This window comes from Perca fluviatilis, chromosome 16 (genome assembly GCF_010015445.1).
Source record: "Perca fluviatilis chromosome 16, GENO_Pfluv_1.0, whole genome shotgun sequence".
Classification (NCBI taxonomy): Eukaryota; Metazoa; Chordata; class Actinopteri; order Perciformes; family Percidae; genus Perca; species Perca fluviatilis.
Genome location: NC_053127.1, coordinates 32763663 through 32780714, shown reverse-complemented (window position 1 = coordinate 32780714; position 17052 = coordinate 32763663). Strand labels below are relative to the sequence as shown.

At 43.3% G+C, this 17052-nt stretch overlaps 1 protein-coding gene across 5 annotated transcripts in view; it reads right to left on the bottom strand.

The window, feature by feature from the left end:
- The window catches only part of robo3 (roundabout, axon guidance receptor, homolog 3 (Drosophila)), a 102885-nt gene that overhangs the window by 34768 nt on the left and 51065 nt on the right, over positions 1 to 17052 (bottom strand). For 3 of the 5 annotated variants that reach the window (XM_039777696.1, XM_039777697.1, XM_039777699.1), the window contains 4 exons: positions 16054 to 16181; positions 13769 to 13780; positions 5441 to 5565; positions 1871 to 2042 (listed from right to left, as the gene is read on the bottom strand). In XM_039777696.1, the coding sequence (XP_039633630.1) occupies positions 1871 to 2042; positions 5441 to 5565; positions 13769 to 13780; positions 16054 to 16181 (437 nt within the window). The remainder of the gene's footprint in view (positions 1 to 1870; positions 2043 to 5440; positions 5566 to 13768; positions 13781 to 16053; positions 16182 to 17052) is intronic. The other 2 variants (XM_039777698.1, XM_039777700.1) reach the window with 1 other exon arrangement.

Sequence of the window (17052 nt, the reverse complement as noted above, 5' to 3'; positions counted from 1 at the left end):
CATGTTCCACCAAAACCCTCCTCCGCAGCGCTGTGGAGGAAGGTCTGGCAATGCGAGACTAGCCAGGATACAACAGGATACACACATTTTGGTACGAGACAAATCAACGCTGACCGATCCTTGGCAAAACCGAGAGGGTGAATTTGCGCTGAACTTTGCTAAAAACGGAGTGAAAGTTAACTGTCAGAGACATGGTGAGATGGTTTTGTTAGCTGTGTTTAGCTGTTATAAGGAGTGGAATAGACACATGTAAATCCCTATTTGACGTGCAGCTACAATGACTGCTTAAACCCAGGCATAGGAATAAATAGTCCTAAACCGTAAGCCTGCTTTCACTTGTCCCGTGTGGGCCCACGGCCTTCACGGTCATCACCAAGAAACTCCTGGACATATAAGGCTGTCTTTACTGTATGTCTAGAATGTAAACACTGTGGTACAGTATGAGTGTTGCCAACGAGCAGAGTCATGCTTAGTTTGGACAAGTCAAGTCAATTCCTGCACATTCATAACTGGCTGTGGAAAGAAGTTTTCTTTTCTTTTTTTTTCTGCGATGGCAACCGGCGCTCACTAAGCCCTCGCCGCACGACGACTGGGAGGAAATGCAACATTTCACGCGCCCTACTGTTTGACATTTGCATTCAGACGGGGAGCAGACCTTCATTATCATTCTGTGCCATAGCTCTGATATCATCAGCCAACTGGAGCTAAGTGAAAGTGTGAAAAGTCAATACAGGAGTTAGTGTAAATGGAGCTGAACAAAATCCCAGTTCACTCCCTGAATGCGAGGGCAGCATATGTTGCAGCCGGGTTATTTGCATAGAACTATCTCCGGTTGTCCCTTTTGATTACATCTGATAAGGACTCCTGCTGTCTGCTCATTTGGGGAAGAATATTTTAACATGAGACAGATTTGAAGGGTGGATTTTTTAAAGGTTATATTGCTGCACATGCAGGGGAAGGGAGGTTAAATCAACGGATTGTGAGAAATGAGTAAAGGAGACCTATTATGCTTTTATTGGTCATATGTATATGATGCTACAATGTTGACTGTTCATATTAGATGTGGCAAAGGCTTCAAATAATGAGGTAAACATATTTAAAAGAAAAAAAACTCAGATTTCCCACTGTTCTGAACGTTCTCGGCACCGTATGATGTCATACCCAGCCGGTTCTCTATATATGGTCATCTGCTCCAGGCAGGTAGCTACGGCACTGTTTCCATTACATACACTGCTACATGTAGCTACATGCTAACGCCAGGGAAAGCTGGGATTTTGGTTGCAGATGTAGTTCATTTCTCCCCAATTTCTGATCAAATTCATGCTAGAACTTGTCCGTTTGTGTAGTTTTTGGTTTAAATATTTCTGTTAAATAATCTGCCGAATAGAGGCCAGAAAATGCACTTCAGTGCCGTTTAAAGATGCAATTCTTCAAGCATTTAAAGACTGGATTAGTAACTAAATGACTTGCTAGGAGGGTAATGTTGGCGGTGCATCAGTCTACCAAAAAGACTAAGGAAGATGTATGGTGTTAAGATGTCTATGCTGTCTCGGCCAGGACACTCCTTTAAAAGAGAGTACTGGTTAAATCACGTGATATATTTACACCAAACAGAATTCAGATCTTGGGCAAATATACATGCATGAATTTGAAGCAACAACATCATGGGCCACGAATGGAGACAAAATATGAAAGCAGTCACATTTTTACTCGGCATAAGTCCTGTAGCTAACAGTGGCTGGATCTTCAAAGGGATCACTATTTATTTACTGCTCTTTCGGTCACTCTTTACTCCGTGTGATCAGGTGACTGTAAATCCTGTAATGCCACAGCCGTGTGTGTGTGTGTGTGTGTGTGTGTTTCCACTCACCGCTCTCCACCTCCAGCAGGGCCTTGGTCAGTATGCTGCCGGCCACGCTGATGGCCTGGCAGATGTAATAGCCCGAGTCTTCCACTCGGACGTCGGCGATGGCGAGCTCGCCGCTCAGCGACACGGAGAAACGGCCCGACTGTAGCGGCTCCTGGATGGGAAACAGCAAGATCTGGAGAAGACAAAACATTAGGAAGATGAGGCTTTTTTTTTTTTTTAGTTTCTTCATAATCATTTATGCACTCTATACCTTAATTCTTTTTTGTAATTATTAATGAATTCAGTTATTGGCTGCAAACAGGAGACATGTGAACCCCCCTCTCCCCCACATCACTGAGTGTTACATATACATCACAATACTGCACTAAGTGCAACTTGCACAAACACAGGTTTTTACTCACATCTTTATAAATACTATTTAAGTAGTTGTACATTTGTATTCCCAATTTGTACATACGTTTGTGCATTCTTTCCTTTTGTATTTTTTTATCTTTATTTTTTGAATAGCTGTTCTTGTGTTCTATCCTAATTAATATTTCTTGTATATTCTGTGTGTGTGTGCGCAGTGTGTCTGATACGTTGCTGCTGTAGCACTGAAATCTCCCAATTTGGGATCAATAAAGTATTTCTAATCTAATCTAATCATTCCTTTATGTTTACTTGTGGGTATTTTTTTATACCCTAACCCTGACTAAGTAGTACTTAGTATGAATACTGCAGGCCTTCATTGTTTTGACCTCTTATTCAAGTCAAGTCAAGCTTTATTTGTCCACGGAGGCGCAATCGGTTGTTCAGTAAGCTGATATTGAAAGAGAAGTCCTAAAACTCTCAATCTACAACACACATGTCAAAGACAGACATGAGTGGTTCCACTTGCAGCTTTATTAGGAATGTTTATTTTATTTGACATCATATTAATGAATCAATCTGTCTCTCTTGAACATTCAAGGATAAGACCTAGCGTGTGTTGACGTCGTCATTTAGACAAAATAGATACTTTGGGCCACTTAATAAAGACGTGAAGGGACAGCTGCTAACACTATTTGAATGCAGTGTAAAGAGAGAAAAGGAGAAAGAGCAGTGCTTTTCTTTCCAATGGCAGACCTTGAAGCTTTATCTTTTTGTGCATGTGACTAAGTGGGTTCTCAAACTAAGAAACTTATAACAAACACACAGCAGTTAGAGGAACAGCAAATGAAAATCAATTGGATGAGAAAGAAACACTAGGTTGAAGTGGACAGAGGCAGTTTTGATCCCTACTTTCCTTTTTTGCGTTTGTCAGTATGAAATAACAATATTTTTCCTGGGTATTTCGCAGCCATACATACATCCCACATACTTCCTCTCCCTACCTCGTCCTCCGTGCTTTCTCCTATTTATCTCTCTCCTCCACTCTTGTTCTCCCTCTCCTACACACATTCTCCAGGCCTCCTCCAATCTCACTCTTCCTCCTCTAATCTGTACCTGGGAGCCATGCTACAGGCACCCACACACTCTCATTCCGCCTTTCAGTGCATTCCAACAGGCTGCACTGCTTATCATACATTCGCCTTGCTCACACTTGTGCATTCAACCCCCCACACACACACACACACACACACACACACACAAACAAACACACAGGCCTGAGCAGACTCATACCTTGGTGAATAATACCCTGTGTGGATGATGGGAAAATGAGGTGCGTATGAATGTGTGGTTGTGTGTGTGGGAGTCACCCTGGCACTAAACTATAGCACATAGTGATGAAAGCAAAGGATGACAGTCAGGAACATGACTAGTAGAAGGGACACAGGCGTTCTTTTAAGCACCATGTATCAGAATGGCATGTGAAGATAGTAGCTTCAACTAGCATCATAACATTTTGGCAGCTGTGTTGTGTGTGTGTATATATATATATATATATATATATATATATATATATATATATATATATATATATATATATATATATATATATAGTGACGTCCCTGGGCCGCATGACTTCCTGTTTTGACTGGCCTCTGTTCCGCTCTTTTAGTCGGCCCTGATTGGCTGGCTCCTCCCACCTCGTTAAGGGGTTGCCCTGACCTGCTGGGAGTCTACATAGGATGAGTGACCCAACTTGGTTTCCTTTGGCTTGACTGTGTTTAGTGTATCCATTGTTTATGTCACAGGTGGTTAAGTTAAAATTAAGAGTCTGGCTGTCTGTCTGTCTGTCTGTCTGTCTGTCTGTCTGTCCTCCCGAATGAGCTGGGCATTACAAGTGGGGGCTCGTCCGATTGTGAACCTGAAACGTAGAGACTTTGTTTATGTTCCTTTCATACTCAAACCAACCAGATCTGGTCTGAAATACCTCTAAAGTTCAGATCATTCCAGTGCTTTAGGTTAGTCATATAAAGATTAATATGTTACATACTGTAATGTCAGTAATGGGAGGTTCCTTAATGGTGGTTTTGGAGACTGGTGGAAAAACTAAATGCAGTTTCTATTTATGAACACAAGTCGTGAGGACTTTGTTGGTTTTTCACATTGGACTGAACTCAAATAATGTTTCTAAGAGCTCTCTGTCTGATGATGCCAATATTCCGTATATTTACTTATTCATTTTTGTTTACTTCGAACCACAGTGAACAGGAAACGCAACATACCCCTGTGGATGGATCATTTTCAACTTTCAAGATGGATCTGAACATGTTGTGAAGTGTATCTGTATAATGCACCCTGGGCTTCAAATCACTTCCAAGGCTAACTTTATTTTGGAAAACTGCTTTCACACCCGGCACTGGAGCCCCCACATTCAAAACATGTTTCATGAAAGATGTAACTGCTTTACATACTCAAGTTGTCTCATGTATGCCTTCTTATGTTCTATGCTATAGGCTAACGTTGCAAATACATATATTTCAATGTAAGTCTGTGTTAAATATTTGAAGCTGCCATTTTGGCCAGGTTGCTTTTGTGAAAGAGCAAATGCATCTCAAAGTTTTTTCCTGGATAAGGAAAGGTAAAATAAATGAATGAATTTATTTTTTGTGAAACTTATTACAAACAAATGGACCTTTAACATTTTTAAGAGTAGTATTTCCCAACACTGAGAAGGAATATCTTTGCAAGGTAAGCGGTTTAAAAAAATATACATTACAAACATTTCTATGACTTTCACATGGCTTCATGGCTAACTCTAAGCACTTGAATGATTTGTATTTTAGAGATATTTAAAACCAGATAAATCTAAATAGCATGAGTATGAAAAGAACATAAAACACTGTGATAAGCACAGCAGCCAATTGTGTAGACTTGCATATGTGGACATGAATGGGTATGTAGTATTTTGGCCCCAAACCATTTAGTGCTTTATAAACCAACAGAAGTATTTTGAAATCAATACTTTGAGGGACAGGAAGCCAGTGTAAATAATTTCCACTTTCTTGGTGTTAGTGAGGAGTCGAGCAGCAGCGTTCTGAATCAGCTGCAGCTGTCTGATTGATTTTTTAGGGAGACCTGTAAAGACACTGTTACAGTAAGCGGTGTCTATCCTCTATGAAATAGGAGTTTCAGAGACAATACAAGTCACAAGAGGTTTCTTACCTGGCTGCCTTCTTTTTGCCAAAAGACGGCTGGCGGAGGGTTTCCTTTAGTGCCACAGAGGAAGGTTACGGTGCGACCCGGAGCTGTGATCTGGTCTCGCGGCCGAACCACGATCTGAGGGGGCACTGCAACACGGAGAAATAGAAGAGAAATGTAGTCTTTGTGTTTGTGTGTGTGTGTTGAGTGGGCTTATTACAGTGAGAATGTGCCAGCGGTGACATGGAGCGCATTAAGCTGTGACAGGCCACCAGTGATGACAGCAACTCACATAGCTGACAACTCTTTCATTCCAGCTCTCCCTGTCTCTTTATCTCTTTCAAACAACATGGAATTGAGGACAGGGTTCACTTTTCCTGCATCGGGTTTCCGGCCGTGGGGAAACACTTTGTTCCTTCCACTGCGCGTCCGGGGTCGGTACTCGCTCCGAAGCTAATAACCGTCACTCTCTCACTCGCTCTACCACACACCGCACACACATACCGGCTCCGCTACTTTCTTAAAGAGATACGCGAGAACGACGCAGACACCAGCGCACAGGTATAAACCTCCCTCTGAAAACGTCTGACACAGACAGGCCCCTGAGAAAGGGAGACTCCGTACTGATATGAACTTTAGATATTGAGTTCACATGAGAAAATGGCTCAAGAGAAACAAAGCTTACTTTGCTAATTGTTTTATCATGGATATGTAAATGACAGAAATAAGTAAACAATAAACACTTGGCAAGTCGCTTTTTTGTTGTTGTTTTAAGGCGGGCGTTCTGGAGCTTTCAGCCTCCTTTGACACTTCTGCATAGCCTCTTTCCGACCAAGTAGTTACGGGAACGTAGTTCTAGGAACAGTCCACTTCTAAACAGTTCTACTAACTACTCTCCCCCAAAACCGGTTTTCCCATTTGCATTCACACTGGCCAAGTGGCCATAGGAACTGATCTTTTGTTATTATAATCACAGCCATCTAACCACCACATGCGGAAAAGGGAAAAGGGAAAAGACCCTGCCCTGAAGTAGGAGCTGACAGAGTTACAGGAATTGCGGCCAGAGGAACTTAATAATCCCCAAATTGGTCCAGTCGGAACACTAGAAAAAAAGGGTTCTACGAACGTTAATTTCTAGGAACTGCAAAAATCCCTCCGGTCAGAAAGCAGCTATAGTCTGCTTTACATCCATTCCTTACATGTATCAGAGATCACACGGCAGTAAACACACCGTGACTGTGTGTTGAGGTCTCCTTGTCTGAAGAATTGTATATACCTCAGTCACTTTGTATCCATTATCAGACTCATTTCTGTAATGTTCACAAGTCTTCAGATGCAAACAGGATTGTGCAAAAGGACATTTAGTTCCTGGTTGATCCCTGAGTTCAGTTCCAGTGGTTCAACTATATACTCTATATAATCAATCTCCTATGCTTGGCTGAAAATCCTATCAAACAGACCAGCCCAGAACCCCCAGGACCCTACATACAGGTTTGTGGTCACATTTAAGATCCCAGGAACCAGGGCTAATCAGATGTCTCTGAACATATAGATGGAGGACAGGATGGGACCTGTACGCACGCACGCACGCACGCACGCACGCACGCACGCACGCACGCACGCACGCACCGCACGCACGCACGCGTGGCCTTCCTCCACAGGGGAGTGTGAATGCATAATGATGCCCTCCACCAGTCCTAATTGATTTCTCATCTTCCCACCTGATCTCCTGCTTCTCTTTCATTCTCTGTCTCAATTAGCATTAAGGGAAACCGAGAGAACAACAAAGACGGAGGTGAAGAAGCTTTCTAAAGAATTGAAAGACAAGAAACAGAAAAAAGAAACACTAGATAGTGTTTTCATCTACATTATCCTACGTGACATTTAAATTTGCCCAAAGAAAGAAAAGAAAATATCAGAACAATGAAAGTCATAATGCACCTTGACATACTCTGTAGTGGCTTTGGTTTCTTACATATGCTATGCAATGTTGCTATGTGTGCCCTCCTTACAATATCCGTAGTACAGTATGTAAACATGCAACAATTTGCCTTTTCTTCAAATTTGCCAATGAATGATTAATCCAGTGACGGAAAGATACCTAGTGAGAGAAAATAAAAACCTGACCATAAAGACCTGCATTCTAGTTAACTAGGACTACAGTTGAAAATGAGCAAACTGGCTTACACTGGCGGATTTACATTAATGTTGATTAGTGCGCATTGTCCTAATAAATAAATCTTGCTTCAATATATCACCCCAAAGCAATAACACTTGCTTGCTTATCTCCGAGGAGGCCAACTTCTCTGACAGTGTGTTGAGAGGCTTAGAGTTTGATTAAATTCTTAAAGGAGGAGAAAGGAGCATGGGAACCAAGATAAACAGAAATCCAGGAGGGTCACGTCAGAGAAACAGGCCAGTGTTGAAATGAAATGTTGCGGTGCAGGGTCTGGATGGAGAATCCCTGACTGCCCAATATCCAGCCTCCCTCTCTGGGACTTGCCTGCTTCCTGTAATCACTCACCTCACATGAGTGTACGAGCTTCGTCTCATGGCCTGCATACACATTTGATTCCCCTGTCTTGGGAATTAGCCTGACCCCTTGCTACCCTAAAGACCGCTTCCACCACGGGCCCCCTCACACAGCAGGAGGGGATCCATGTGTCAGCCTCAGGATAAATCACAGCTTAGGGGGGCCTTGGCCAAGGTGGGCAGGGTCATATCCTGGGATCAGAGATGCTGACCCCCAGTTACCCTAAAGGTCAAAGCCCAAAAATGCTCCCTGCTTTCAATTCCCAGCTACCTCGAGGACAGGCTTCCTGTCAAGACTGATGCAAGGCCTGAAATATTAAAAACATGCAGTGTAATACCCACTTCTTATGTAATGCAACTCCAGGCTTGGGCACATAGAGATGTGATGAACACAGGAGAAAAATCCTGCACCATGCTACGCAGGCCATTCGACAAAAAACCTGTCAGTGTTAACTGTCTCATCAACACCTGAACATTCCCCCACACCCTTGTGCCTGACACAACGCCATAACTTTGACCCAAATACAGTGACAGCTTGGAATATTCAGACTATTAAAATGCAGTTTTTGGTGCACTACACAGCCCTGTCTGGAGAATAACAATGTTTGATTTGAGGAGGCAAGCCGGCACACTGCCTGAGGCTGTAATAAATAATTAGCAATAATGGGTGCACTCGGCGCGACACTGAGCTTTAGATTTAGGGCAGGGAGAAACATTAGCATCCTCACATGGGATGGAAACAGGGATATGGATTTGAACAAAGCAGCTGAAATATACAGCAAACAATGGCTGCATGTCATGGAAGCTATTGGCACAGCACGAAGCTTGTACAGTAATGAAGTATTCTGGGCTGCTAGCTTTTGTTGTTTGAAGCACCCTTAAAAAAAAGACAGAAAAAGTGTCAGTGCTTATCACACACCGTGGCACCTTCGTTTTCCAGTTTTATTAAATATATAATCGGGTCTGCAAAAATAATGGCACATAAACTGATAACTGCGGGAGGCAGCGACAGGGGGGCAAATTGGGGAACGTCTAAATAAAGAATATAACACTTGAGATAGGAATTTAAAAAGGAGCCTGGAGACTTCTTTTACATTCTGGATATTGCCAGAGCTGAGAACACATAACAACGGCTAGCATGCCCAGAGGAAGCAAAAATAAACTAGATCTGCAAGACTGCAAGTGAAATGTCCACAGCTTATACGATAAGAGCAGTCAGGAGTGTAGGAGGAAAGTGCTTGGTCTCTTTGAATGCTTGTGTGCGTTTCTGTGTGACGATAAGCAAATGTTCTCTTGAATCCTGCAAAAGTGAAGACATGTGGCCAGTCCGTACTTTTTTCTATTGAAAGAATAGGTGGTGAGGGTTAGAATTACTTTCATGATGGGATAAGATGACCCAAAACGTCACTTCAGAGGGAGAACGCCATGTGGCCGGCTGTGGCTCAGGTGGGAGAGTGGTCACCTACCAATCGGAAGGTTGGTGGTTCGATCCCTGGCCCTGCAGTCCCATGTCAAAGTATCCTTGGGCAAGACACTGAACCCCCACTGAACCCCGATGCTGCATCATCGGTGTGTGAATGTGTGTGAATATGTATCGGATGAGCAGGTGGAACTTAGTATGGCATTCTTCAGCCACCAGTGTATGTATGCCTGTAATATGTCAAAGCGCAAGACACTTGGCTCTCTTTCCTTCAGGCTTCCTCGAAGTCTGTTTGCACCGATACGCTATCATTTTTCGGGAGTGTTCCACTCTCTTTGAAGACATTCAATAGAAAACTTTATCTAGGACCATAGATAGCCGAGGGAGGTGAGTACAATATATTGTTTTTGGGTAACTATTCCTTTAAAGGTTAACCTATTTCTCATAAGCACAATCTTCCCCAACCTAAACCACACCACAGTTGCCTAAAAGCGCTGAACACTGAAGGGAATCGAGGATTCTGCAGTCATCCGATGTCGATGTTCTTGTCTGGTGATAGGTTTGCTGATCCCAGCTCGAGTTGGGTTCGGGGAGGAACCTAATCGATGGAAGACAGTCAAAAAGTAAACACAGCAGACAAATGTTTCGCCCGGCTCAGCTGCTCACCACATACTGTGCTCCCACTAAGACGGATCAGAGTGCGATTTGTCCCACTGCTGTTGTACGAACACTTTGTGTTGCTCAATCGCGTAGCAAAGGCAGACAAAGTGCTCACAGCCAGAGCGTCTTACCTCACCCGTTTCTTTACACGCGCACTTGACGTGTGATTTGCAGCAACGTACTGAAGCTATCACACACGGGGGAACACAAATAGATACACACACGCTCCCAGCAGGAGTTCCTCAGGGGGCCTGGATGTGACAGGCAGCTGTCACAGTCCCACGCTGATGCAGACAGCCTGTATCACACACGTACGCTTGAGTAAACACACTCTCACACTGCTGCTGCTGCTGCTCTGAGGCTGCATGAGTCTACACCCTCTCTTTCTCAGACACATACACACACACTTGATTTTTTTTCCTGTTTCCATTGTGAAGCGATGGTTATTTCCTAAGCATAATGTATTATAGCTGGACCATAATTCATCTGTACTTTTATTTCATTTGGAGTGGGACCTTTGCGCCTAGAACTGCTGCCTATTTATCCAACATCAATATATGAATTGGAGGGCTGTTACAGCTTTAAATGGACTAAGTAGAAGTTATAGAAGCAGCGCTGTGATTCCTTGCTTTTACAATGTCTAAGCATCCACAGGCAAGACAAAGACCTAAGCCCTCCCTACAGACATAGTATAGACATATAAGTAATGCATTAGTTATAAAAATGTGTGGTACAACTTGCAGTTGTTTTACTTCCCTGTATCCTTTTCCTATTAATTCTTCCCCGGCTTCACATCTTCACTCCCCAAGGCTGGCTGCACACTCAAGACTCAAGTTGTCAGAATACGCGGCGAGTCCTGTTCTGCACTTTTAAATTAGGAAGCAGTGCCACTGGAAGACGGAGCAAATGAAACGCCAGTTTCGGTTTATTTTTGCCTTCTTGCTCTGCTGACTCCAGGAAGCTAAAACCGGCAGCCAGACCGGCCAGGATGCCCTGATCTTTATCGGCATTACTTGATGTGTCAGTCCGAGGTCTTCTAGTGGGAGGGATCCAGCGAGCCAACTTGTTAGTCGGGCCGATGTCCACACGGAAGTCATGGCCAGGTAATGGGAGATGTCACTAAACGCCATCTAACATGCATCTGGCCTGATGAGGGATTTGTGCTTGAGAAAATAAAAGAGTGTTTCAGATAAAAACATAAAATGATTCCGTTCTCCTTTTGGCCCTCTGACATTTACTGTGTTTATCCCATTTATGTATTAGTAAGGCTCTATTGCCTAAATATGGTCATTTCACAGTGCAAAGCACACATTAAGTTTAGTCATGGGTGTTAAAATGGCGCCTACGTGACAGCAGCAGAGAACTACATGTGAAAAGATACTGACATCTAAGTCATAGAGTTTGGAGAAAATCTCTCTGGCTGATTCTTTGTTGTCAACAGATGTACGACTCAACACTGGAGTCAAAGGTGTGTTAGGACAACAAAAAGAGAGAGTTCTCTGCGCTTCTGCAGACCACAACAATCCGGTGCAACCAAGGCAGGACAAAACTCAAGGACTCTGATGAAGATGTGACCTTACATCGAAACGTTAGTCACTGTTGTGCACCTTAAAAAAATTTAACTATAAAGTAAGTAAGACATCTGTGTTGCACCGGCAATTTGATGTGTTAGGATAAGCTGATAGCATGGATTACTCACACCTTTTGCCCATATTTGCCCAAACATCTGCTCCAGAGAACAGTTTCTCTAATGGACATAAATCTGTTGATGCCAATGCGTGTCATGGCTTAAAAGGGTTATTTTATCCCTCTCAAACGCCTCTGCCTACGCATAATGTGAAGTGACTGAGAGGCGGAAACAGATAAAATGATAGAAATGATGTTAGCCTTTAAAGCATCAAGGTCCTTTCAAGCGTAGAAGTGCAAGTGAAGAGTCAAAACCCGACAGATATACACAGAGACACCTTCCTCCAAACACACACACTGAAACCCATCATTTACACGCCCTAATCTTTACTCCATTTTGGTTGTTGTGACAGTGGAAAAAGTAACCGTCTGACAGCTGATTTCTCAGATACCAGTGAAAAGATTGCGACTCCTTTCCTCAAAAACATGTTTGTCTCCCAGCAATGCCAATGAAAAGCTCCTACACGGCAATGCGTTGCAATGAAGAAACAATTTTTATTTTTTATTTTCCATGATTAAAAGGTCTACTTCTGTGATTTTGTCATTGTTTTCCATTTCACGACACACAAAAGAAGCACCCTGTGCTACCTATTCATTCACAGCTTACACAAACACACTTGGAAACGATAATCATGCCCAAGCAGCATGTTAGAGTTTATCAGCCTCCAAACCATACACTGCTCAGTTAGCTGTAAAATGACTAGTTTTCACAGCACAGAGGGCACTGTTTTCCAAGCGAGGAAATTGCATAGTCAAAGCATGTGATTAATCACTATTACGGCAGCACGCTGATACTTTTTCAATTTGTTTCATAATGTGTGGGATATTTAAGGTTTTATCTGGAGTAGTTCCCTTTTTATTCCCGTTTCTTAAGATTGTTTGTGTACTAAATCCAACTGCCCTGGTATTCATTTCTTTATAACAATGGCAGCTCCACCTAGATGAGCTAAAGCATGACTGGAGTGCAGTTGTGGGCAATCAAAAGCCTACTCCCAGTGTTTCCAGAGGTACTTAAATACTAATTAACTATTCTCTATTTCTAATTGGCAAAAACAGCAACAGTGGAAGAGGGGTGACTTCCTCCGACATGGCCACCTAAGGCTACATCTACACTAATGTGTTTAAAATGGACATCTTTTTCTACGTTTACGCCTCGCGTCCACACTACACTACTTTCTGAGCCCCTAAAGCGGAGACATATTACAAAGGTTGGTGCACGTCCGTCAGTCTTATTGGTTAGGTTTTTTTTTTAACCTTTATTTATTCAGGGACGGTTCACTGAGAGGCAGCCTCTCTTTTGCAGGAACGCCCTGATCTCATTCACACAGTTCCACATTCATACCTGGCCACTGAGCAGCTCCACTGGAGCAGTTGTAGGTTAAGGGCCTTGCTCAAGGGCACCTCAGTGGTGGTAATGAGGGAGAGACAAGCGCTGTTCTTTCACTTTCCCCACCCAGATTTTATCCTGTCGGTCTGGGGATCGAACCGACGACCTCCCGGGTCACAAGCTCGCTTCTCTAACCTTTAGGCCACCACTGCCTAATCAATCCCTGCTCTTACTTTTCACCCTTGTGGCTCTTTCTCCAAAGTATTTTCTGTCTTTTAAACCTCTACATCCATGATTTTCAACCGCAGAGTAACATCAGATAATCTGCTTCCTGTTTCCACCGGCACTCACATGCCCAGTGTGTGCGAATGGTCATGTGATATGTGTTGTCAGGTGTCTTAATATGGACACAGATTAGTTCTGCTGCTGGAGCTAAAACTCTAGTGTGGACGGAGATCATTTCTGTCTCAAAACGTCGCTTAAAAATGAAAACGTAATAGTGTAGATGTAGCCTAAATGTCTGTATGTGTAAGACTCTCTCATGTCTGTTATGTCTCTCTTTCTGTCTCTCTCTCTCTCACACACACACACACACACACACACACACACACACACACACACACACACACACACACACACACACACACACACACACACACACACACACACACACACACACACACACACACACACACACACACAAGATGGGATGAAATGGAATACTCACTGGATGGGCCGACTGCGATGGAGTGATCAAGAGGGTGGAAATGAAAAGAGGACAAAGAAAGATGAATGAGAATGAGATGATTAGCTCATAATGAACAGTGATACTGGATGAAATACTTCAACAAGACAGAGTGAAACTTTGGAGCAGCACAGCCACTCTATTCAGAATTAAAACTCACTGAATGTGAACGGTCGGCTATTTAAATCAAGTGGTCCCAAAAGAAAATCACAGTGGATGAGTGGGAGAGGGAGGGATGAACTCAATGAGGACATACAGGTGAAGATAAGAGGTTGTGTTCTGATTGATCCGTGGTTTTGTATAAAAGGGGGGCTGGGGATTCCTATTATCCCTAAAACGGCAGCTGCATGCACCAACCCACAATCAATCTCCATTTAGCTAACAGCTGCTGCTGGGAAGGACTTCTTCATTCTGTAAGTGCGGTGCATTATGCATGTGCAAGACTGTGTATGCGTGTGTTCTGTCTGTTTGTCAGTGGATGCATGTGGACGTAGTACTGTATGGGAGCATACATGTGTTGACAGATGTCAGAAGCGTACGCTTATACAGTACTGGAGGGCCAGCGAACAGAATTAACTGTTACAGAGTAAAGCTCCAAATATTCTCTTTTATCATCACTAATGGCAGATTTCTCTTCCACATGCCTCTCTTCAAGGGGCTGACTTTATTCTAATGCAATTTTAATGCTTTTTGATCTCGGCTGTCTCTTCAGAGGCATGTCGAGTCGAGGCTCAAAAGGAACTTAAAATCCAGTTTTCACTTTCCCGCTCTTACAGTTTCAGTTAGCAGAATGTCACCAGTGGCATGATGTGGGGAGTTTTAAGCAGCCACAATGTCCGTCTGGCTGTCTATTCACGGAGTTTTCGGACTTCTTATGGGCAGTATCTTGGAAACATTTTTGAACACTGATGGTAACCCTCAGCATGAATCAAAGAGAAAACTGACTCAATGGAAAAATCTCCCACAAAAGCTCCCAAAGGTAATTCAGCAAAAGAAAGGCAGTGAAATGATGCATGCTGGGAGGTGAGAAGGTTTTGTGATGCATCGTAGCAAAACTGTCCATCTGTGCAAATAATTTACTTATGTACTTAGTGTTCCAATCTAATTCCCTGCCAGTGCAGGATTGCCTCCACTGAAGTTTCCCTTGTTGAGTGATGGTTTTAGAATAAAGCAAGGTAAGGGCTCCTGCACACTGGCTGCGTGGCGTGAGCGTGTCAGCTGCGTGGCGTGTCCGTTTTTATTTCGGCTGAGGTTAGAGCTTGCACACTGCCTGCGTGACACGTCTCGAGCCGCGCCGAAAACGCGTGCGTGCTAGAAATAGGACCGACGCCTATTTTTCACGCGACTTGCAAGCGTGTTGGAAGCGTTTCCAGGCAAAATAGAATAGGAATGTGTCATTTTGACACAAATACATATTAATAAATGACATTTTGATGTTTAAAGGCTCTAGGTTTTGACATAAATGTAGATATAAATGTCATTTAAAAAAATAATAATACATAATTATTGATTTTCAAATATTGCACCTGTCAATACAGAAGGAAATGTTCTGCAGCCTATTTTGCCGTCAATACTGCCGACGTTGTCTCTGCTGTGATCAGATCAGTATATATTTATGTTTATGTTTATGGGAAACATACATGTGTCCAGACAAGGCTAGCAGCAGCAGCAACAGCGCCGCGTCAGACACGTTTCTGGTGCGTGGCGTGAGTGTGGCAGAAACGCCACGCTCACGCCACGCAGCCAGTCTGTCGCCGGCCTAAGACTTGTTTCAGTTGGCAGATTTCTACCTTTCCATTTTCTTTAAGATTATTTTTGGTCATTAAAGGACAGCTGAAGACATGAAAGGGGTTAGAGAGGGGGAAAGACATGCAGTAAAGGGCCGCAGGTTGGAGTCGAACCCGCGGCCGCTGCGTCGAGGAGTAAACCCTCTGTATCCGGACGCTCGTTCTACCATGTGAGCTACCCAGGCACCCGCAATGATGCTTTCTAAGAGACATTTACCAACATTTTGGAAACAAGTAAAAAGATTGTGTCACTCAGGCACTTTTATTGTTTTATCACATTATTCACATATATTAAACAAAATGAATAAGAAGAATAGTTGCAGTGTACTACATTACAAAGGACTACTAACTGCATTATGGCTGTGCAGCCAGCTGGCCCTGTCAGTGACTGGCGCTGGAATCTCAGTTGCTTGAACAAACAATCTGAATTCAAACCAGACATTTTACCAAAGTATTTTTGGATGCGTGCCCATGTCTTACCGTGCACTTGCAGGGTGCCCGATGCCTCGGCTTTGCCCACGCTGTTCTCTGACACGCAGGTGTAAGCGCCCTCGTCCTCGCCTCGCACCTGGGTCAGACGCAGGCTGTTGTCGCTGCGGATCTCAAACCTGGAGAGACATCGGCACGCAAGATTTAGCGCAACATGCGATACATCACTTTTCTAAAGACTACAGTCTGCGTCTGACTCAGGTGCGAGGTAAGGACGAGGGGGAATATCATTTTAAAGCAAACTCAAAGTTATTTGGTTACATTTGGACTGAGAATAAGGCTGCTTGTTTTACTATCTGAAAAGTTGTTCTCAGATTATTGTCCTGTATACAGCTGTGTACAGCTAGTTCTGAATCCCGCTGGAACATTTGAGCCTAGTTCCCCTGAGGGATCATTAAAGTTTCATCCAGTCACATCCACAATGGCTCTCACAGTACCTCAGTCACCATGTTACCCTGCTATACTATGTTAGCATGTCCTATGACTGGCATTGTTATTACTATCGCTGTCTTAAAAAGGCACACGGCAAGTTTGACAGCCGTTTAATAAAGATGTGCTTTAGTATTTGGATGATTGTCTTTGTACTTGTTCATGTTACTAACACACGCTGCTGGGCCATATGAGGCATACATGTTAATTCCTGGAATAACAGTTTTTTATCTTTGGAACGGCATGTACTGTGAGCAGCACTTGACTTGCTTGTTGCCAATTTTAAAGACAATCATTATGGTTCCAATTTTTTGTCCATCACACCTCCAAAAACAAGGGCTAACATCTTCTCTTCAAAAATGTCCGTCTGTTTTGTAATTTCCTTCACAGTATTTAGAGATGGGTATTCTGTGCAAAGACAGTTGATATTTGAACTCAACTGCCAAACAAATACAACCACCCCTTCAGAAGCCCCCCCCAGATTCACGGACAGATAGTAGTGTGTTCCATTTGCCTCAGAACTCGGAAGCCAGAGCTGGGAATAATGTCACACCCAAGTTG